The 16,410-nt window shown below is 48.2% G+C and overlaps 1 protein-coding gene across 1 annotated transcript in view; it reads left to right on the top strand.

Moving 5' to 3' along the window:
• Nucleotides 1-2,267: 2,267 nt before the first annotated feature.
• The window catches only part of LOC119389109 (3-oxoacyl-[acyl-carrier-protein] reductase FabG-like), a 39,562-nt gene continuing 25,419 nt past the window's right edge, over nucleotides 2,268-16,410 (top strand). Inside the window, exons 1-2 of the mRNA XM_037656360.2 lie at nucleotides 2,268-2,377; nucleotides 13,259-13,398. Coding sequence (XP_037512288.1) covers nucleotides 2,341-2,377; nucleotides 13,259-13,398 — 177 coding nt within the window. The 5' untranslated portion in view covers nucleotides 2,268-2,340. The remainder of the gene's footprint in view (nucleotides 2,378-13,258; nucleotides 13,399-16,410) is intronic.

Genomic DNA, 16,410 nt, shown 5'->3' with positions numbered 1-16,410 from the left:
GTGTCTGCAATAGTGCGCTTGTGTGAATCGCCACTAGATGGCGGTGGAAGTGCCGCTACTCTCCGATCGGCTGCTGCGCGGGCTGTGCCCGGGTTGCGGGGAATGAGTGCCTCTCTCAGTCTCCTGGATCGTCGCCGTACGTGTCGGATCGTTGGTGGGGCATGGACGAAGCGGAGCGGCGAGGGCCGCGGCGGCTCGTACTCGTCGCCAGGATCCCGCGGTGCGAGCCCCAGAAGCGGCGGCGAAGCGAGCGCGGCGCCTGGCAGACCTTGATGGTGCTCGTGCGCGGGAAGCGGCGCCAGCGGTATCACATTCAAGGAGCCGACGGGCGGTCGGAGCGGGAATTTCTCGCTCATTCGTTTGGCCACAGTTGCGACGTGTGTTATCGACTTTGGTTCGATAATAACCTCACCGCGGTGTTTCACACTCTTTATATGATGTACTGGGCGAATTTCACGGAAGAGTTTCACAGTTTACTGATGATTCCCTCCGGAGCTTCGCCGGACTCATCATCATTCACCCCGTGGATATGCTGTGAATTTTTTTTAACGGCGGAGTTTTTTAAGCCGGCCGTAAAAGCCGGCCGCAGAAAAGCACAGGCGGGTATACGCCACAGGAATCGGGCAAGCCCCACTGTATACCGACTGCAGCAGGAGGGAGCGTTAAAGAAAAACTCTGTTCGGCGAAGTGGAGAACAGGAAACGCGTGAGAGACCGTGAGAGAAAAAAAAAATGAGATAGAAACAAAGAGAAAATAGAGAGACAGAGGGGGAATAAAGACATAAAAAGATAGAGAGAGAGATACTCTTTATTAGAAAAACGGCGATTTTTACCGGCGTCTGTATACCGCTGGCATGCTACTCTGTGTAGGGATGGGTAACGGGATTGACAGATTAAAGAAGAGAGGGGAGAAATTAATAATAAAAAGAAAGAATATATAAAAGATGAAATGAGCAAGTGAACCTGATAGAAATATTTACAACGGGGGTGTGAGCTAAGTTAAGACTTCGGTATTGTAAAATATCCGACCATTAAAGCTTTCCGACTCGTTAGAAAGACAGCGAAATGCATAGAAAAAGAAACAGACACGAAAAGAGATAGAAAAAAAGGAAAAAATAAAGAGAAACAAAGAAAGAGAAAGAAGGAAAAATAGAAACACATAAAAAGAGAAAGAGGGAGAAAGAAAGAGGCACGAGAAAGAGATAGAAAAAATAGAGGGCAAGAGAGAAACAGAGAGAGAGAAATAAATAGGTACAAAGAAGAGGGACAAGAAGCAGAGAGAGAGAGGGGGAGAAAGAAAGGGAAGAAAGAGAAATAAAGATAGAAAGAGCGCAAGAAAAAATAACACACAGAAACAAGGAAGGCCACCCGGCTCTTCTCTTCCTTCAGGATTGAAACCACTAGTGGGAAGCCTGCATAATTTTTTTTATATGTTCGCGCCCCTTCCACATCGAGACCACTCATTGGTCATCGGCGTAAGTACCTTTTTGACACGCTTACTACAACTATACAGCCACGCTATGTACTTGCGTTTGTAACTAGTAGAATTAAAGAAAGAGTAGTGGTCATGGGAGCAGAATTGCTATACAGCTTTACCAATATGCACATCACGACAAAATGCAGCGGACGCCAACGGGAGAGAATAGAAAGCGTTATTCATTTTTTTAGCAACCAGCAGAAAATTCACGCGTTCCGAGTGGTATCATATTTAGAGTGCTTTTGGCTGCCCATGTTTTGCCCACCATGCACGGCAAGACTAATAGGTTATGTTAGGTTAGGTTAGCTTGGATTAGGAGAGAAAACATTTTTTTCTCGTAAATATATTTTACGATGGCAAATCGCGCACTAAAGTTATTGGCCGCATTTGTTTAGCAAAGAACCAGTGACAACTGAGCGCAGTATCTTGGACAGCTGGCGTGGGATGATCACTGTATGTAGGGTAAGTATTTTTTTTTTCCGCATACATACCACGTGACTTGGCATGCGCATATTTTTGTGGAATGTTTGAGTTCCACAGCTGCTTTAGGCCCGCAGGAAATTTAGACAATTTGCTAGGACTGCGAATCACTCATTTTATAATAAATAACTACCACATAAACAACCTAATTATGATTGTTCCGTCAGCAACGAATTAGTTTAAATATAAGAAAGTTTTAAATTACACGAACGTTGAGCTTTTTACTTTCAATAACAGGTGGCGATATAGCAAGCGAAGTCCTTCCTGTATAAAAACAGCTCACAACTATCGCAGCTGCTCACAACTGAACTGTTCATCGCGGAGAGACTGATCTAGTTCCCAGCAAACCGTCGCTTTTCTAGCACCTAACTGAACTCTGCCGCAATGCCGAATCTGCAAGGAAAGGTTGCATTCATCACTGGTATGTGGCTTTAGAAATGTATCTTCAGTATGAACTCCTGCTGTTTTATGATGGAATCCTCCCTGCTTGTGCTTGCGCGTGTACATTGCTAAGCAATATTCATAAAGGTTGCGAAAAAATTCATTCGTCGAGTGAACCCTGCTTTAAAATCTTAATAAGCGTAATTAGACAATGTACAAGGCTATCTGCACTCATAGCCCCGCCACGGTGGTCTAGTGGTTATGGCGCTCGACTGCTGACCCCCAGGTCGCGGGATCGAATCCCGGCCGCGGCGGCTGCATTTTCGATGGAGGCGAAAATGTTCGAGGCCCGTGTACTTAGATTTAGGTGCACGTTAAAGAACCCCAGGTAGTCGAAATTTCCGGAGCCCTCCACTACCGCGTCTCTCAATCATATCGTGGTTTTGGGACGTTAAACCCCAGATATTATTATATTATCTGCACTCATAGAAAACGATTTCATTACAAAATGCATTTTGTCTTTTTGCGTTTATCTACAGCTGCGTGTTAGCTGCACACACTACGTCACACACTGCGCCAAGGTCATGTAAAAGGTTGATTGTGTGGCTGTGTCCTGAAGCGCAATGCTTGCGAAATCTGACAATTTTTATTTTGTTGCACTCAAAAAAAAAAAGAAAGAGCATGTGTGACTCTTTTCGGTGAGTACTGACTTGCCACGTATACGAATCTCTACGAAGAGGCGCGGTGACTCTCTTGGTGGCTGAGAGTCGGCTCCAGGAGTGTACCTTGACTAGCTTTTGCCATGAGTGAGAGGACTCTTATCTGAAGAATCGCATAACCACTGCTGAGGGAGTAAGATGACACTTTCGAGTAACGCTCCTAAGTGGGTCAAATAGCATACACCGAAGTGTCAAGCGACTCTATAACTGCCTTATATAGTCAATTAACTCATGTTGTAGTGTCGCGCGAGTAATGTTCCAAACAGTGAAGTATACATTTAAAACAAGTCCAATAATACTCGCGCCCATTGCTGCGGAGAAAAAAAGAATGGTTCAATTTCAGCATTATTTTCATAAAACTCATCAAAATGACTCACACAGCTTTTCTAGCAGAGTAATGTAGGAAGCGCGCAAAGATGGTCTGTGATTTTCAATTAAGCAGTTGCGGTAGACCTCGTTTACATGCTTGTGTGAGTACAGCCAACTAAAATGTGCGACTGCGATGTGCATAGGGTTCATATGCTGCAAAAAGACACTGCAGAAATCGGCATCATATTTCCACATTTATTCCTTATGATTATGGATAAATCAAAAAGTAGTGATGGCTGGAGACATCAGACTTGTGACTTGCTATGTTGTCGTTCCTCTTCAGCGTGAGCAGCCATGAAAAGTGGTATCTGAAGAAAGTCATAGTTTCACCGCAAATGCGAAGCAATGAATGCGATACCAACAAATTGTAGTGTTACACGAAGTGAGGCTGGCAGCTAACTTTCTTGTATCCGATCTCGCGTAACTACAGAACGCTGGTGTAAGAGAATACGGGCGATCCAGGAAGACGCTCTCCTTATAGTCACTCCACGTTGAGAGCGCAGCACGTAGAAGGGTATACAAGCCGCCCGCTGTGATGGCTTTGGAGATACGAACGCAACAGCGATCGCGACCACGCCCTTAGATCCAAAGTTCAAAGTAGTGGCTGCTCGCGCGACAACACCCCCCCCCTCCCCGTCACCACCTCGCGTCTGTTTAGATGCGAAGTATCTTATGGCGGAGTTCAATCCGGTGGTGGTGGTGGTGTTTGTGCGCGGCGTGATCGCCCTTACTGCGCATGCGCATACCCTCTCCACTCACCTTCTCCCCTTCCCCTCTCCACAGCCCCTCTACACTTTCCCTCTTCCCTCCCCCTCTCCCATATCCCTCTCTCCACTTCTCCACTTCCCTCCCCCTTTCCTCTCTTCCTCTGAAACGCGGGCTAGACATGTCGAAATTCTCTCCTGCGCAACGCCGCGATGAGCACCAGCGCATGCGCGTCCCCTCCCCTCTCTCTCCTCTCCTACGCTGCCCCCCTCTCGCGCCCCTGCCGACTGCATTCCCCGCTCGCCCTGTGAGAATTAGCAGCCAGGCTAAGGGAAGACAAGACGCGCGTAGCGTTCCTCTTCGCGTTCCACGACGCGAGGTCGGTAGCATGCCCAAAGAAGGCCAAAGGAACGCGATCGTGCAAGTGCTCCGGCTTCGCATCGCCTCAAGGTCCCCTTTAGCGGGAAATGGTGTAATTTTTTTCATGGTCAAAGACGGCGTGGCGTTTCCTGTCTGCTTTGAAGGCAGGCCTCCCGAGCAGGGTGATGCTATCGCATGCACTGTCCGAGCGACGGAAACGGGTCGGCTCGTTTGATCTCTGCTTTCTTTCGTCGCCCCCGCTCGCGCGCTTTTACCCGCGGTAGAACAACAATGCGCGGGCGGATCTTATCAATTTGGACTTCATACCGGAAGTACATGACGGCTGCGGCAACGGCAAATGCAACGGCGGCGCCGAAACCCGTCGAGACTGTCCTTATAATTGCTATCGCAATAAAACAGGACGGGAAGGTACGAACACACTAGCGGCGCGGCACTCTCCCGCGCGCCGCACAGTGCTCGCTCGACGCCGCTTTTCTCTCTTTCTCCTGCTCAGTGGCAGACATTCTCTCCCGCCGAACCAATCGCTCCGGAACCTATTTTCGCCGGTGCCGCCGGCTGCCGCGCAAGCCAGACTCCAATCAGCGCCTGCCTTTTATCCTCTTCCTTCTAAGACGGGCTGTCGTCATAACAACCAGATACGGTTGTGTGACAAGAAAGCCAAGGAAAGTATAGGGGATGTTATTTGTAGCAATCATAATGTAAATTTGTAGTAATGATGATGTAAATGCGAATGAATAAAGTGGACGAATAGGTAACTTGCCGCCGGCGGGGACCAAACCTGCGACCTTCCAATAAAGTTTCCGATGCTCTACCGCTAATCTACGGCGGTGGTTATCCTCCCGTCTACTTTATGGAGTATATATGTGCATATTAAACCTAGGAATATTAGTCAGCCCCGCTAGCAGCCGTGACGGCGAGTATGGAACACTCTTTTTTTGCGCCTGCTGGCGTCACGAAGCACATGATCTTTTTACGGGCTGGCCAACTGCCAGCTCGTTCGAACATCTGCCTCAGTGATGATGCACATGCTATCCTGGTAATGTCTAGCTAAAATCTGTGTTGCCGAATGCTGCAGCGCATACGCATTGACGCCCATCATCATTAACAGGCGCAACGTCGATCATTGAGGCTGCGGCAATCGCTAAATGCAATTGCATCAGTAAACCTTCCGTCGCTCTAATTGATAAAGATTTAGATTAGCTGAGTTCTTCTGCGCTTGGTAGGCTAGAGATCAGTCCGGTTGGATTTTTAGGGGCGAAGCTCCTTAGGGTGTGGGTCGTTCCCTCCTCTGTAGTATGTATGTATGTAGCCAGCTCTCGTTTAATGAAGTACACACTAGGTGAGCAATTCACTAGATATCATAATTTACAAGACATCGTAGTGTTCCTTGATTTAATCACACTAAATGATATACTTTGCTGGCGATATACTCTAGTGAGCTTTCAACGTTTCGTCTTAATATACATGATAAAAAAATTATTTCTACGAAAAAGGCAAAGCACACCTTGAGCAAGATGTTTGGTTTTGGGACGCTCTATGTGCAGTAAACGCGGTGCATTGTTTGCGAAGCCGGAGCACTTGCACGATCACGTTCCGTTGGTTTTCCTGGGGCATGCTACCAACCTCGCGTCGTGGAACGCGAAGAGGAACGCTACGCGCGTCGTGTCTTCCCTCTGGCCTTGCCGTTAATTCTCACAGGGCGAGCGGGGAACGCGGTCGCTCTTGGCACGCTTCACTTTCCCTGCATTTCACCGATCACAAAGCGGTGATAATGAAGAGACTACGTAAACCAACAGTACAATAAACGCTTGATGTTTAATATATACACGGTGTTTTACACTCTTTACGTGATGTACTGGGCGAATTTCACGGAAGAGCTCCGCGGTTTACCGATGATTTCCTCCGGAGCTTCGCCCCACTCATCATCATTCACCCCGTGGATATGCTGTGATTATTTAGATGTGAAGCATCTTATAGCGGAGTTCAATCCGGTGGTGGTGGTGGTGGTGTGCGGCGTCACCACCCTTACTGCGCATGCGCAAGCCCTCTCCACACACCTCCTCTCGCTCTCCACTTCCCATATCCCCATCCCCTCTCCACTTCCCCTCTCTCATTCTCCATCCCCTCTCCTATTCCCCTCCCCCTCTTCTTACCCCTCTCCACTTCCTCTCTCCCCCTTCTCTCTCACCCCTCCCCTTTCCCTCTCCACTCCCCCTCTGAAACGCGGGCTCTACATGCCGAAACGCTGCTTCGCATCGCCTCATGGTCCCCTTTAGCGGGAGATGGTGTGGGTTTTTATGTTTTCTGCTGTTTTTTTTCTTGCTGTAATCTCAGTTCCTTTCTCACCTCCTGTCACAAGGGAATAAGGTGTGACGAGGTGTACTATTTCGTTTTCTCAATTCATGTATTGTGTTAATGAATGTCATTTCTATGTCAACGCTAGTCCTCGTCGGTACCACGCCTTTGTGCCTCTCCCGCGCTCATCACGCAGCTATGGAACACGAACTAGCCCCGTCACATGCCTTACTTCTGTTACTACAGGCAACAGCAACAGTCGTGCATGTAACAATAAAATGCGACCATGAAAGGCAACAACGAAATTTGACAATGCGAAATGACAGGTCACCTCCATTAAGGAGTCCGATTGTCATGCCAGAAATTACTGATTGTCGGCAAGCTCATGATCGAAAAAGAGTTATATGAACTTTATTTTTTGACAAGGCTTCATGTACTTCATGGGTTGCAGCGATGGCGTAGTGGATAGAGCATCAGCTTCGCATGCAAGAGGTCCGTGGTTCGAATCCCGGTGCCGGACAATTCCCAACCGGATTGAAAAAATCCGCGTGATGATGAAATTGTGTAAAAGGCCTGGGGAGCAGCCTAACTGGCGACCACAGCCAGCAATGCACTCCCTCACCAGAGCAGGATTGGCCACCCTGGTGTAGTACTTGGCCACTACCTTCCACATGAATATACCAATTAACCCTCGGCCCTCAGTCCCCAGCGGCTGCGAAGCAACTGACCAAGGCGGCGGTCAGACCTGCGACGCAGCAGAGGGTGCTAAGAATCTCTGGGTCCGGACAGGCCGCCATTGGAATGTGAACTTGGCTACATATAACGCTAGAACTTTATTTAGTGAGGCGAGTCTAGCTGTACTATTCAAGGCATTAGAGGGTGTTAAATGGGATGTAATAGGGCTCAGTGGGGTTAGGAGGCCACAGGAGGCTTATACAGCGCTGAACAACGGACACGTCCTATGCTATCGTAGCTTAGCTGACAAAAGAGAAGTAGGAGTGGGGTTCCTTATTCATAAAAATATAGCTGGCAATATAGAGGAATACTATAGCATTAATAAGAGGGCGTTATGTATCGTGATTAAGTTTAATAAGAGGTACAGGATGAAGGTGATACAGGCCTACGCGCCTACATCCAGCCATGATGATCAACTGGTTGAACACTTCTACAAAGACGTAGAATCAGCAATGAGTAAGGTAAAGACACGGTATACTGTACTGATGAGCGACTTTAATGCAAAAGTAGGCAAGAAGCAGGCTGGAGATCATGCAGTTGGGGAATATGGCATCGGCTCTAGAAATGCCAGAGGGGAGTTACTAGTAGAGTTCGCAGAACGCAATAATTTACGGATCTTGAATACCTTCTACAGAAAACGGACTACTCATAAGTGGACGTGGAGGAGTCCTAATGGCGAAACTAAAAATGAAATAGACTTCATAATGTGCGACCACCCGGGCATTACACAGGATGTGGAAGTAGTTTACAAGATCCGATGCAGTGACCATAGAATGGTAAGATCTAGAATTCAACTTGACGTGAGGAAGGAACGGCAGAAACTGATACGCAAGAAGCCGATTAATGAACTAGCTCTGCGAGGGAAAGTACAGGAATTCAGAGTTTCACTTCAAATGGACGTGGAGGAGTCCTAATGGCGAAACTAAAAATGAAATAGACTTCATAATGTGCGACCACCCGGGCATTATACAGGATGCGGAAGTAGTTAACAAGATCCGATGCAGTGACCATAGAATGGTAAGATCTAGAATTCAACTAGACGTGAGGAAGGAACGGCAGAAACTGATACGCAAGAAGCCGATTAATGAACTAGCTCTGCGAGGGAAAGTACAGGAATTCAGAGTTTCACTTCAAATGGACGTGGAGGAGTCCTAATGGCGAAACTAAAAATGAAACAGACTTCATAATGTGCGACCACCCGGGCATTATACAGGATGCGGAAGTAGTTAACAAGATCCGATGCAGTGACCATAGAATGGTAAGATCTAGAATTCAACTAGACGTGAGGAAGGAACGGCAGAAACTGATACGCAAGAAGCCGATTAATGAACTAGCTCTGCGAAGGAAAGTACAGGAATTCAGAGTTTCACTTCAGAATAGGTACGCGGCTTTAACCGAGGAAACCGACCTTAGCGTTGACGCAATGAATGATAATCTGGCTAGTATCATTAAGGAGTGTGCAGTGGAAGTCGGGGGTACAGTCGTTAGACAGGACACTGGTAAGCTATCCCAAGAGACGAAAAACCTCATTAAGAAACGACAAGCTATGAAAGCCTCAAATGCAACAGACAAAATAGAGCTGGCGGAGCTTTCGAAGTTGATCAATAGGCGTAAAGTAGCCGACATAAGAAAGTATAATATGGAGAGAATTGAGCATGCTCTATAGAAAGGAAGAAGCCTCAAAGCTACGAAGACAGAACTGTGCATAGGCAAAAATCAGATGTATGCATTAAGGGACAAGGATGGCAAGGTCACAACCAATATGGATAGAATAGTTGATGTAGCGGAAGAATTCTACAGAGATCTGTACAGCAGCCGAGACAGTCAGGATGATAACGTAAGAAGCAGTAATATCCCAGAGGAATCTGACATCCCACCAGTATTAACAGGAGAAGTAAAGAAAGCCCTAAAGGGAATGCAAAGAGGCAAAGCCGCTGGTGAGGATCAGGTAACATCAGACCTGTTGAAAGACGGTGGAGAGATTATGTTAGAGAAACTGGCCACCCTGTATACGAAGTGTCTCTCGACAGGGAGGATACCAGAATCTTGGAAGAATGCCAACATCATCTTGATCCATAAGAAAGGGGACGTCAAGGACCTGAAAAATTACAGGCCCATCAGCTTACTGTTCGTCGTCTACAAGCTATTCACAAAAGTAATTGCTAACAGAATTAATGCGACATTAGAGTTTAATCAACCAAGGGACCAGGCAGGATTTCGTACAGGCTTCTCAACAATAGACCATATTCATACTATCAATCAGGTGATAGAGAAATGCGCGGAATACAACCCACCCCTATACATAGCCTTCATAGATTACGAGAAGGCATTTGATTCGGTGGAGACATCAGCAGTCATGCAGGCACTGCGGAATCAGGGCATCGACGAAGCCTATATAAACAAATGGAATAAATCTACAGCGCATCCACAGCCACTATAGTCCTTCATAAAGAAAGCGACAGAATCCCAATAAAGAAGGGCGTACGACAGGGAGACACAATCTCTCCAATGCTATTCACCGCGTGTTTACAGGAGGTTTTCAGGGCCGTAGATTGGGAAGAATTAGGGATAAGAGTTAATAGAGAGTATCTCAGTAACCTGCGATTCGCTGATGACATTGCATTGATGACTAACGCGGGAAACGAATTACAGCTCATGATTTACTGAACTGGATACGGAAAGTAGAAGAGTAGGTCTGAAAAATAATATGCATAAAACTAAAGTAATGTGGAGCAATCATGACAGAGAACAGCGCTTTGCGATAGGTGGCGAGACACTGGAAGTTGTAAAGGAGTACGTATACTTAGGACAGGTAGTAACCGCGGAGCCGAACCATGAGAGTGAAATACCTAGAAGAATAAGGATGGGATGGGGCTCATTCGGCAAGCATTATCAAATCATGAATGGTAGTCTACCACTCTCTCTCAAGAGGAAGGTATATAACAGCTGCATCTTACCGGTACTTACCTACGGAGCAGAAACCTGGAGACTTACAAAGAGGGTTCAACTTAAATTGAGGACGACGCAGCGAGTGATGAAAAGGAAAATGATAGGTGTAACCTTAAGAGACAGGAAGAGAGCAGAGTGGGTCAGCGAACAAACGGGGGTGAAGGATATCATAGCTGAAATTAAGAAAAAATGGATATGGGCCGGGCACGTAGCACGTCGACAGGATAACCGGTGGTCATTAAGGGTAACTGACTGGATTCCAAGAGGTGGCAAACTTGTGAGGGGGAGACAGAAAATAAGGTGCGTAGATGAGATTAAGAAGCTTGTAGGTATAACGTGGCAACAGAAAGCACAGGACCGGGTTGATTGGCGGAACATGGGAGAGGCCTTTGCCCTGCAGTGGGCGTAGACAGGCTGATGACGATGTACTTCAGCCCTAAGGTGGGTACCCTCCTCAGTCCACGTAGCCATTGCTCGCTGCCGCCACCCGAGCCCTCTTCACTGACCGTAGCTGGTTTTCGTGGTCCTGCGTCACTATCAGAGCCTCCCACTTGTCTTCGAATTTTTCCTCTGGATCAGTTGCTTTCTCCTCGCTTTCGCTTGGAGATGATGACGATGGTACTTCCAGGGTGTTCGTGCACTCCAGCACCATGTGGGGCGAGGTGTCGCGCATGTCTGATGGCAGAACTTGCAGTCCCGTCCATAGTACCCCGAATACGTTACGTGCATCAATGTTCCAAGAGAGCATAATTGTTGGAAAACGGCGCATACAAATACGCGTTTCAATTACGCACCTTCAAAGGACGTATTCCTGTACTACAGTGTACAGGGGAGTGCTCGGAACCACCGCAGTACCAATGTACAGAAAGCGAAGCCCAATCAGGGTAAATCCGCCTGTGGCGCTGCGATCGGTAGCCTGCAATGTATCATCCTTTAAGAGTTGAGCACGGCTCTACCAAAGTGGCGCAGGGGTAGAATGCCCGCATTCCATTTAAAAGTCCCGGGTCCGAATCGCAGCTGTAGGTAGTGGGTTTTTATTATTGTGCCCCTGTTATAGCTGTATTGGTTTTCCTTTGTTTCTTAACCCATATATGGCCAGGGTCTGATATATAGGACGCCTCCTCGATGCACTCTAACATGACTATTTATTTAGCTGATGAAAAAGCACCACCTACAGCACATCAAGCTGGCCTCATTCTCAACGTGTGCAAGCCTAGGCACTGCTTACTTTTCATGCTGCCACATGCCGGCCGCTTTTTCCGGGCATACGCGTGCTTTGTATAAAAGACGTCATGGAGAGGAAGAAGTGCAATGTCGGTGTGCACGTGAAAAGTTTCATGGCTTACTACACGAGCACATAGCGCCCCTAATGCCCAGTGTCCTATATATGTATAGGACGGCTTGGAAAACAGTGTTGCGCTTGCCTGGCAGTAAATAAAGAACTTGTGCTTTCTCTTGAGGGTAGAAGTACACTTTTTGTGAAAAATAATATTTGTTTTGTCATTTCTTTCTGAGTTTGGGCATACATGGGTTAAAACTAGCTTCTGTTGATACGTATTCCTACAAAAAGAAACGTAAAATATGAAGGCTCGTTTCCAGTCTGGTATTCGCAAAAATCTTGAAGGCCATACTTCACGTTTTTGTTCAATCCCGGGCGGTGGCGCTGCAAATAACTACGCTGACTGTCATGTTGCTTCTGTTTTACTTCATATGTTGCGTTACGTTTTGAAGCAACTTGCAGAAACTGAAGCTACTTTAAGAAACAAAGGAAAACCAATACAGCTACAAAAGGTTAGAGCAACATTCAAAACCCACCAACTACAGCTGCGATTCGAAACCGCATCTTTTGAGTGCGAAGCGGGTATTCTACCCCTGCTCCACTTCGGCGGAGCCGCGCGCTGCTTTAAAAGCGGCTCATTGCAGACTACCGAGAGCAGCGCCACAAGCGAATTGACCCAGTTTGGGCTTCACTTTTCGAAGCTCGTTCCGACAACTTACCTGTTCTAGTAAACTCTACCTGTATTTTACACCCGCGTTTCCGGTTATTCGCCGGCGCTTGGATTTTCGCGTACGATGCCGCCGCCACCGAAACGTGAAACTCATAGAAGCTCCGCTAAAAAAAACAGGAAGCATCCTTCGTGCATGGCTCGTAACAATCCTAGGTACAAGAAACCGCACACGACTTGTCGATGTCGGGCAGTGTCACATGATCTGAGGCTGCCAACTGCGTGCAAAAGGAAGAAAAGTTAAATACGACTATAATAAACGTAGCCGAGAACGTAGCAGGTAAAACCGCATTACACAGCCCTGTGTAGCACGAGGTCACGGCACAACCCGGCGTACGCATGCGCGCGCACGAGAGACCATGCGTATCGGGGAGAAACGTTCCTCCACTTGCGTTTTCCGCAATAGGACGCCAAATGTAAAGCCTGCGCAAAGGCGGAAGTCGCTGCTGCGTGGCAAGCGTGGGAAAACAAACCCGCAGTTCAATTACTGAAGAGTGATGAACTTGCTGAGGTCTTTCGAAATACCTTCTCGAGAATGTCCACAAAGCTACGCCTCTAAATATAAAAGAAAGAATGCTTATTCGATGAGGTTTGGGTATGCTAAAATGAACTCGTCGCAGAATACTGCGCAAGTTCCTGAAAAAAAGACAGCAAATAAAATTACCTCGAATGTGCTTGGGTGGCGCCCGCAAAATTTCCGGCCTCACCACAGGACAACTATACCACAGCGAGTGACGGCTGCTTCGTTTTATCGCATTGCAGGTGCGTCTTCTGGCATCGGCGAAGCCACGGCTCTGCACTTCGCCACACTTGGGTGTTCGCTCTCCATCACAGCGAGGAGCACTGCTGCTTTGGAAAGGGTGGCTGCACAGTGCAAGGCGAACGGAGCTCCAGGAGTGGAAGTAAGTTGCAGGGGATATTCATTATGATGGTTTGTTGGTTAAGGGGTTAAGGTGCAACAATTATTCAATTGTTGAAGACCCCTGTCCCCGTACCTGGTCTTTGCACTGCGTTCTGATCGTAAGGGTCCTAAATGGGAGGAGGCATTGCACTTAAGCAACAGCGCGAAAGACGGGAATAAGGAACACGCACGACGCTGTTCTTGCAACCGAGTTCATTGGAAGAAAAATCTCGCTTTTTTTAGGCCAAACAACCAGCATGTGCGCATGCTCATAGTCAAAAACAACGCAGCTAAGCACACAGGAGCATAAAAAAAATGTTGCAGTGGCTTAGCTCGGCTATGCCACGATAACGTAGCGTTAGCAAAGGTTAAGCTAATTATTCTTAGCTTTCGTGATTGTATAAGATTAGCGTGATTATCATGCCTACTGCTGCTCCAATGAGACACGGTATACGTATTATGTGGCACTTGTATATTTATTTTGCCAAGCAACTACTTCGCGATCCGATGAGTCAAGCTTCTCCGCTCTTCTGCGCCGTTGAGCAGCATCTGCGCTTACCTTCTCCATCGTTATACCACATTGCAAACGCCAGTCAGAGGCGCTATCAAGCGGCTCCAGAGCAGTGTCAGACGGCGACTGCGTAGCGAAGGCGAATAGCTGCGCGCGCGCCAGCGCCAATACGTCTGCCAAGGCTACGACGTCACTCCTCTGGAAAGCGCAGCCCGACGGCGGCGGAGTGCGCGGGAGACGCCGGCTCCGGTGCGTGACATCACTGATCCTCGCGCATGCGCAGCACGGCTCTTGAGGATCCACGCGAAACTGCTCGACTAATCCAGTGTAGCTAACTCTACAACACTTTGTCTCATACACACACGTGCGAGAAATTACGACGTTAACCCGTATTAAGCAGGCTAATCTCTTTAGTAGACAAGGCAACAGGAGGCTGACTTACACATTTCATTCCATTTCTAGAGATGTGGAAAGCTTCCGCCACTTCTCTAGTAAATGCATCATTATGAACAAGCAGAATACTAGTGTCCACTAGGAACGGAGTTCAGCCACAGTCAAAGCAGCGTTTTGCCAATTTGGTTAATTTCTCCGGTAATGCATTCAGGTGCTCAAGCAGTCTCACATTAGCACATCTGTCGTCACCGTCAGTAAAGTGAAGGAAACCAGAGGGATGCACAGGTACACTTTTCGCTTCGGCTATTTACTTTTCGAACATACATAAAAAATAGAATACACGCAAAAGGTACGTCATCAATATTACATCGCTAATGGCTTATTCGATATTCAACATCGCTAAGTAAGAGTCCAAATCACAAACTAATTTCGCTTCTGCACGTAAAAGACAATAAAGTCCGAATTTACTTCTTTTGTGGCAGTTGGCGTCCGGTGTTGCACTTGACAGTTGCTGGAGCCCTCGTAGCATAGCCGGGGGAACGACTTAGAATCAGGGACCGGAGCGTAGCCGATGTTGGTTCTGTCCAGCTCGAGCCGCGTACGTCTTCCTTTCGCCCAAGCCAAGGTTCGACTGCCCCGAGCTCTAGGTCGTCTTCTTCGAAATCCCTCTCTCGAGATTCCTTGGGGTCAAATGTGGGAGAGGAGCCTTTCTTCCTGCCGCGCCGGTGCGCACGGTGTTTACATTGAACTTTGCGCGGCGCCGGGACCGTGGGGCCCGCGCAGGGGGCAACTTCACGTTCTGCTGTAAGATACGGGGGGCCCGCTCACGGGGGCGGCTTCGAATTCGCACTGTCTGGCGACGTCTTCTCTTGGCGCAAATTCACTTGGCATCTGATTATTCAACGATGTCCATTTGAATATGCACACTCATGGCAACATCTGCCGGTCAATCCTGTATATTCGCGGCCACAAGACGAAGCAATGTGGTATACTCCACCAGATTTACAGGGTTTACAGATTTACATAAGATGCGAAGCATCTTATGGCGGAGTTCAGTCCGGTGGTGTGCGTCAGGACCACATTTACTGCGCATGCGCAAACCCTCTCCACACACCTCCTCTCTACGCCCCCTCCCCATCTCCACTCATGGCTCCCTTTAGCGAGAGATGGTGCAACGCCGCGATGAGCGCCAGCGAATGCGCGTCCCCTCTCCCTCTCTCTCCTTTCCTACACTCCCCCCTCTCGCGCGCCTGTCGACCGCGTTCCCCGCTCGGCCTGTTAGAATTAACGGCCAGGCCAGAGGGAAGACACGACGCGCGTAGCGTTCCTCTTCGCGTTCCACGACGCCTTGAATGAATGGATGCAGCTTACGGCGCGGGACTTCGCCCCAGCTTAAAAACATGGCGAACCCGCTCATAAAAAAATTACACCATCTCCCGCTCAAGCGAACCGTCTCCCCGCTGCTTTGCATCCACAGATGGTTCTCTTTAGCGGGAGATGGTGTAGTTTTAATCTACAGCTTCCCCTCTTACCTATTCCTTTATGCATAGGCGTGCGCACAGTGGGGGGCAGGGGGGGGCGCCCCCCTATTCACCTGAGAGGGGGGCGCAAAGTCAGCCCCACACATTGATATAACAAGGAGGGGGCGCTGCGAATTGGGGGGGGGGCGCAATGTCAGCACCATACATTGTCATAATTGGGAGGGGGCTGTGACGAACCTTCGCCCCCCTCCCCCTGAAGGGGAACCCTGCGCACGCCTATGTATTTATGTTTTCTTTGAACCGCGGCTCCCACTTTGGCCAGTGTATTGGGGGCGAAAAAATGACAGTAACGCCAAACTGAGCCCCTACTTTCTTGAACCTGCGCGAGAGCCCATGGATATAGGGCGTCGCAGCTACAGTATTATGCCCATCTTGTGATCTAGTGCACTGTGTCACGTCATTCTTGGAACATTTTAACTTCTTGAGCATTTTGCCTGCACACGAAACAAGAACTGTGTCCTTGTAACCAACATCCCTGCAGCGGATAGCTTGAGCTTCGAGGCTCGGACGCATTTTGTGAAGGCATGATTTCTTGACTGCCATAGGCATACATTCGGTTGTTGTCCCG

Source organism: Rhipicephalus sanguineus, chromosome 4 (genome assembly GCF_013339695.2).
Source record: "Rhipicephalus sanguineus isolate Rsan-2018 chromosome 4, BIME_Rsan_1.4, whole genome shotgun sequence".
Classification (NCBI taxonomy): Eukaryota; Metazoa; Arthropoda; class Arachnida; order Ixodida; family Ixodidae; genus Rhipicephalus; species Rhipicephalus sanguineus.
The sequence above is the reverse complement of the archived record's forward strand: the minus strand, read 5'-3'. Positions and strand labels throughout refer to the sequence as shown.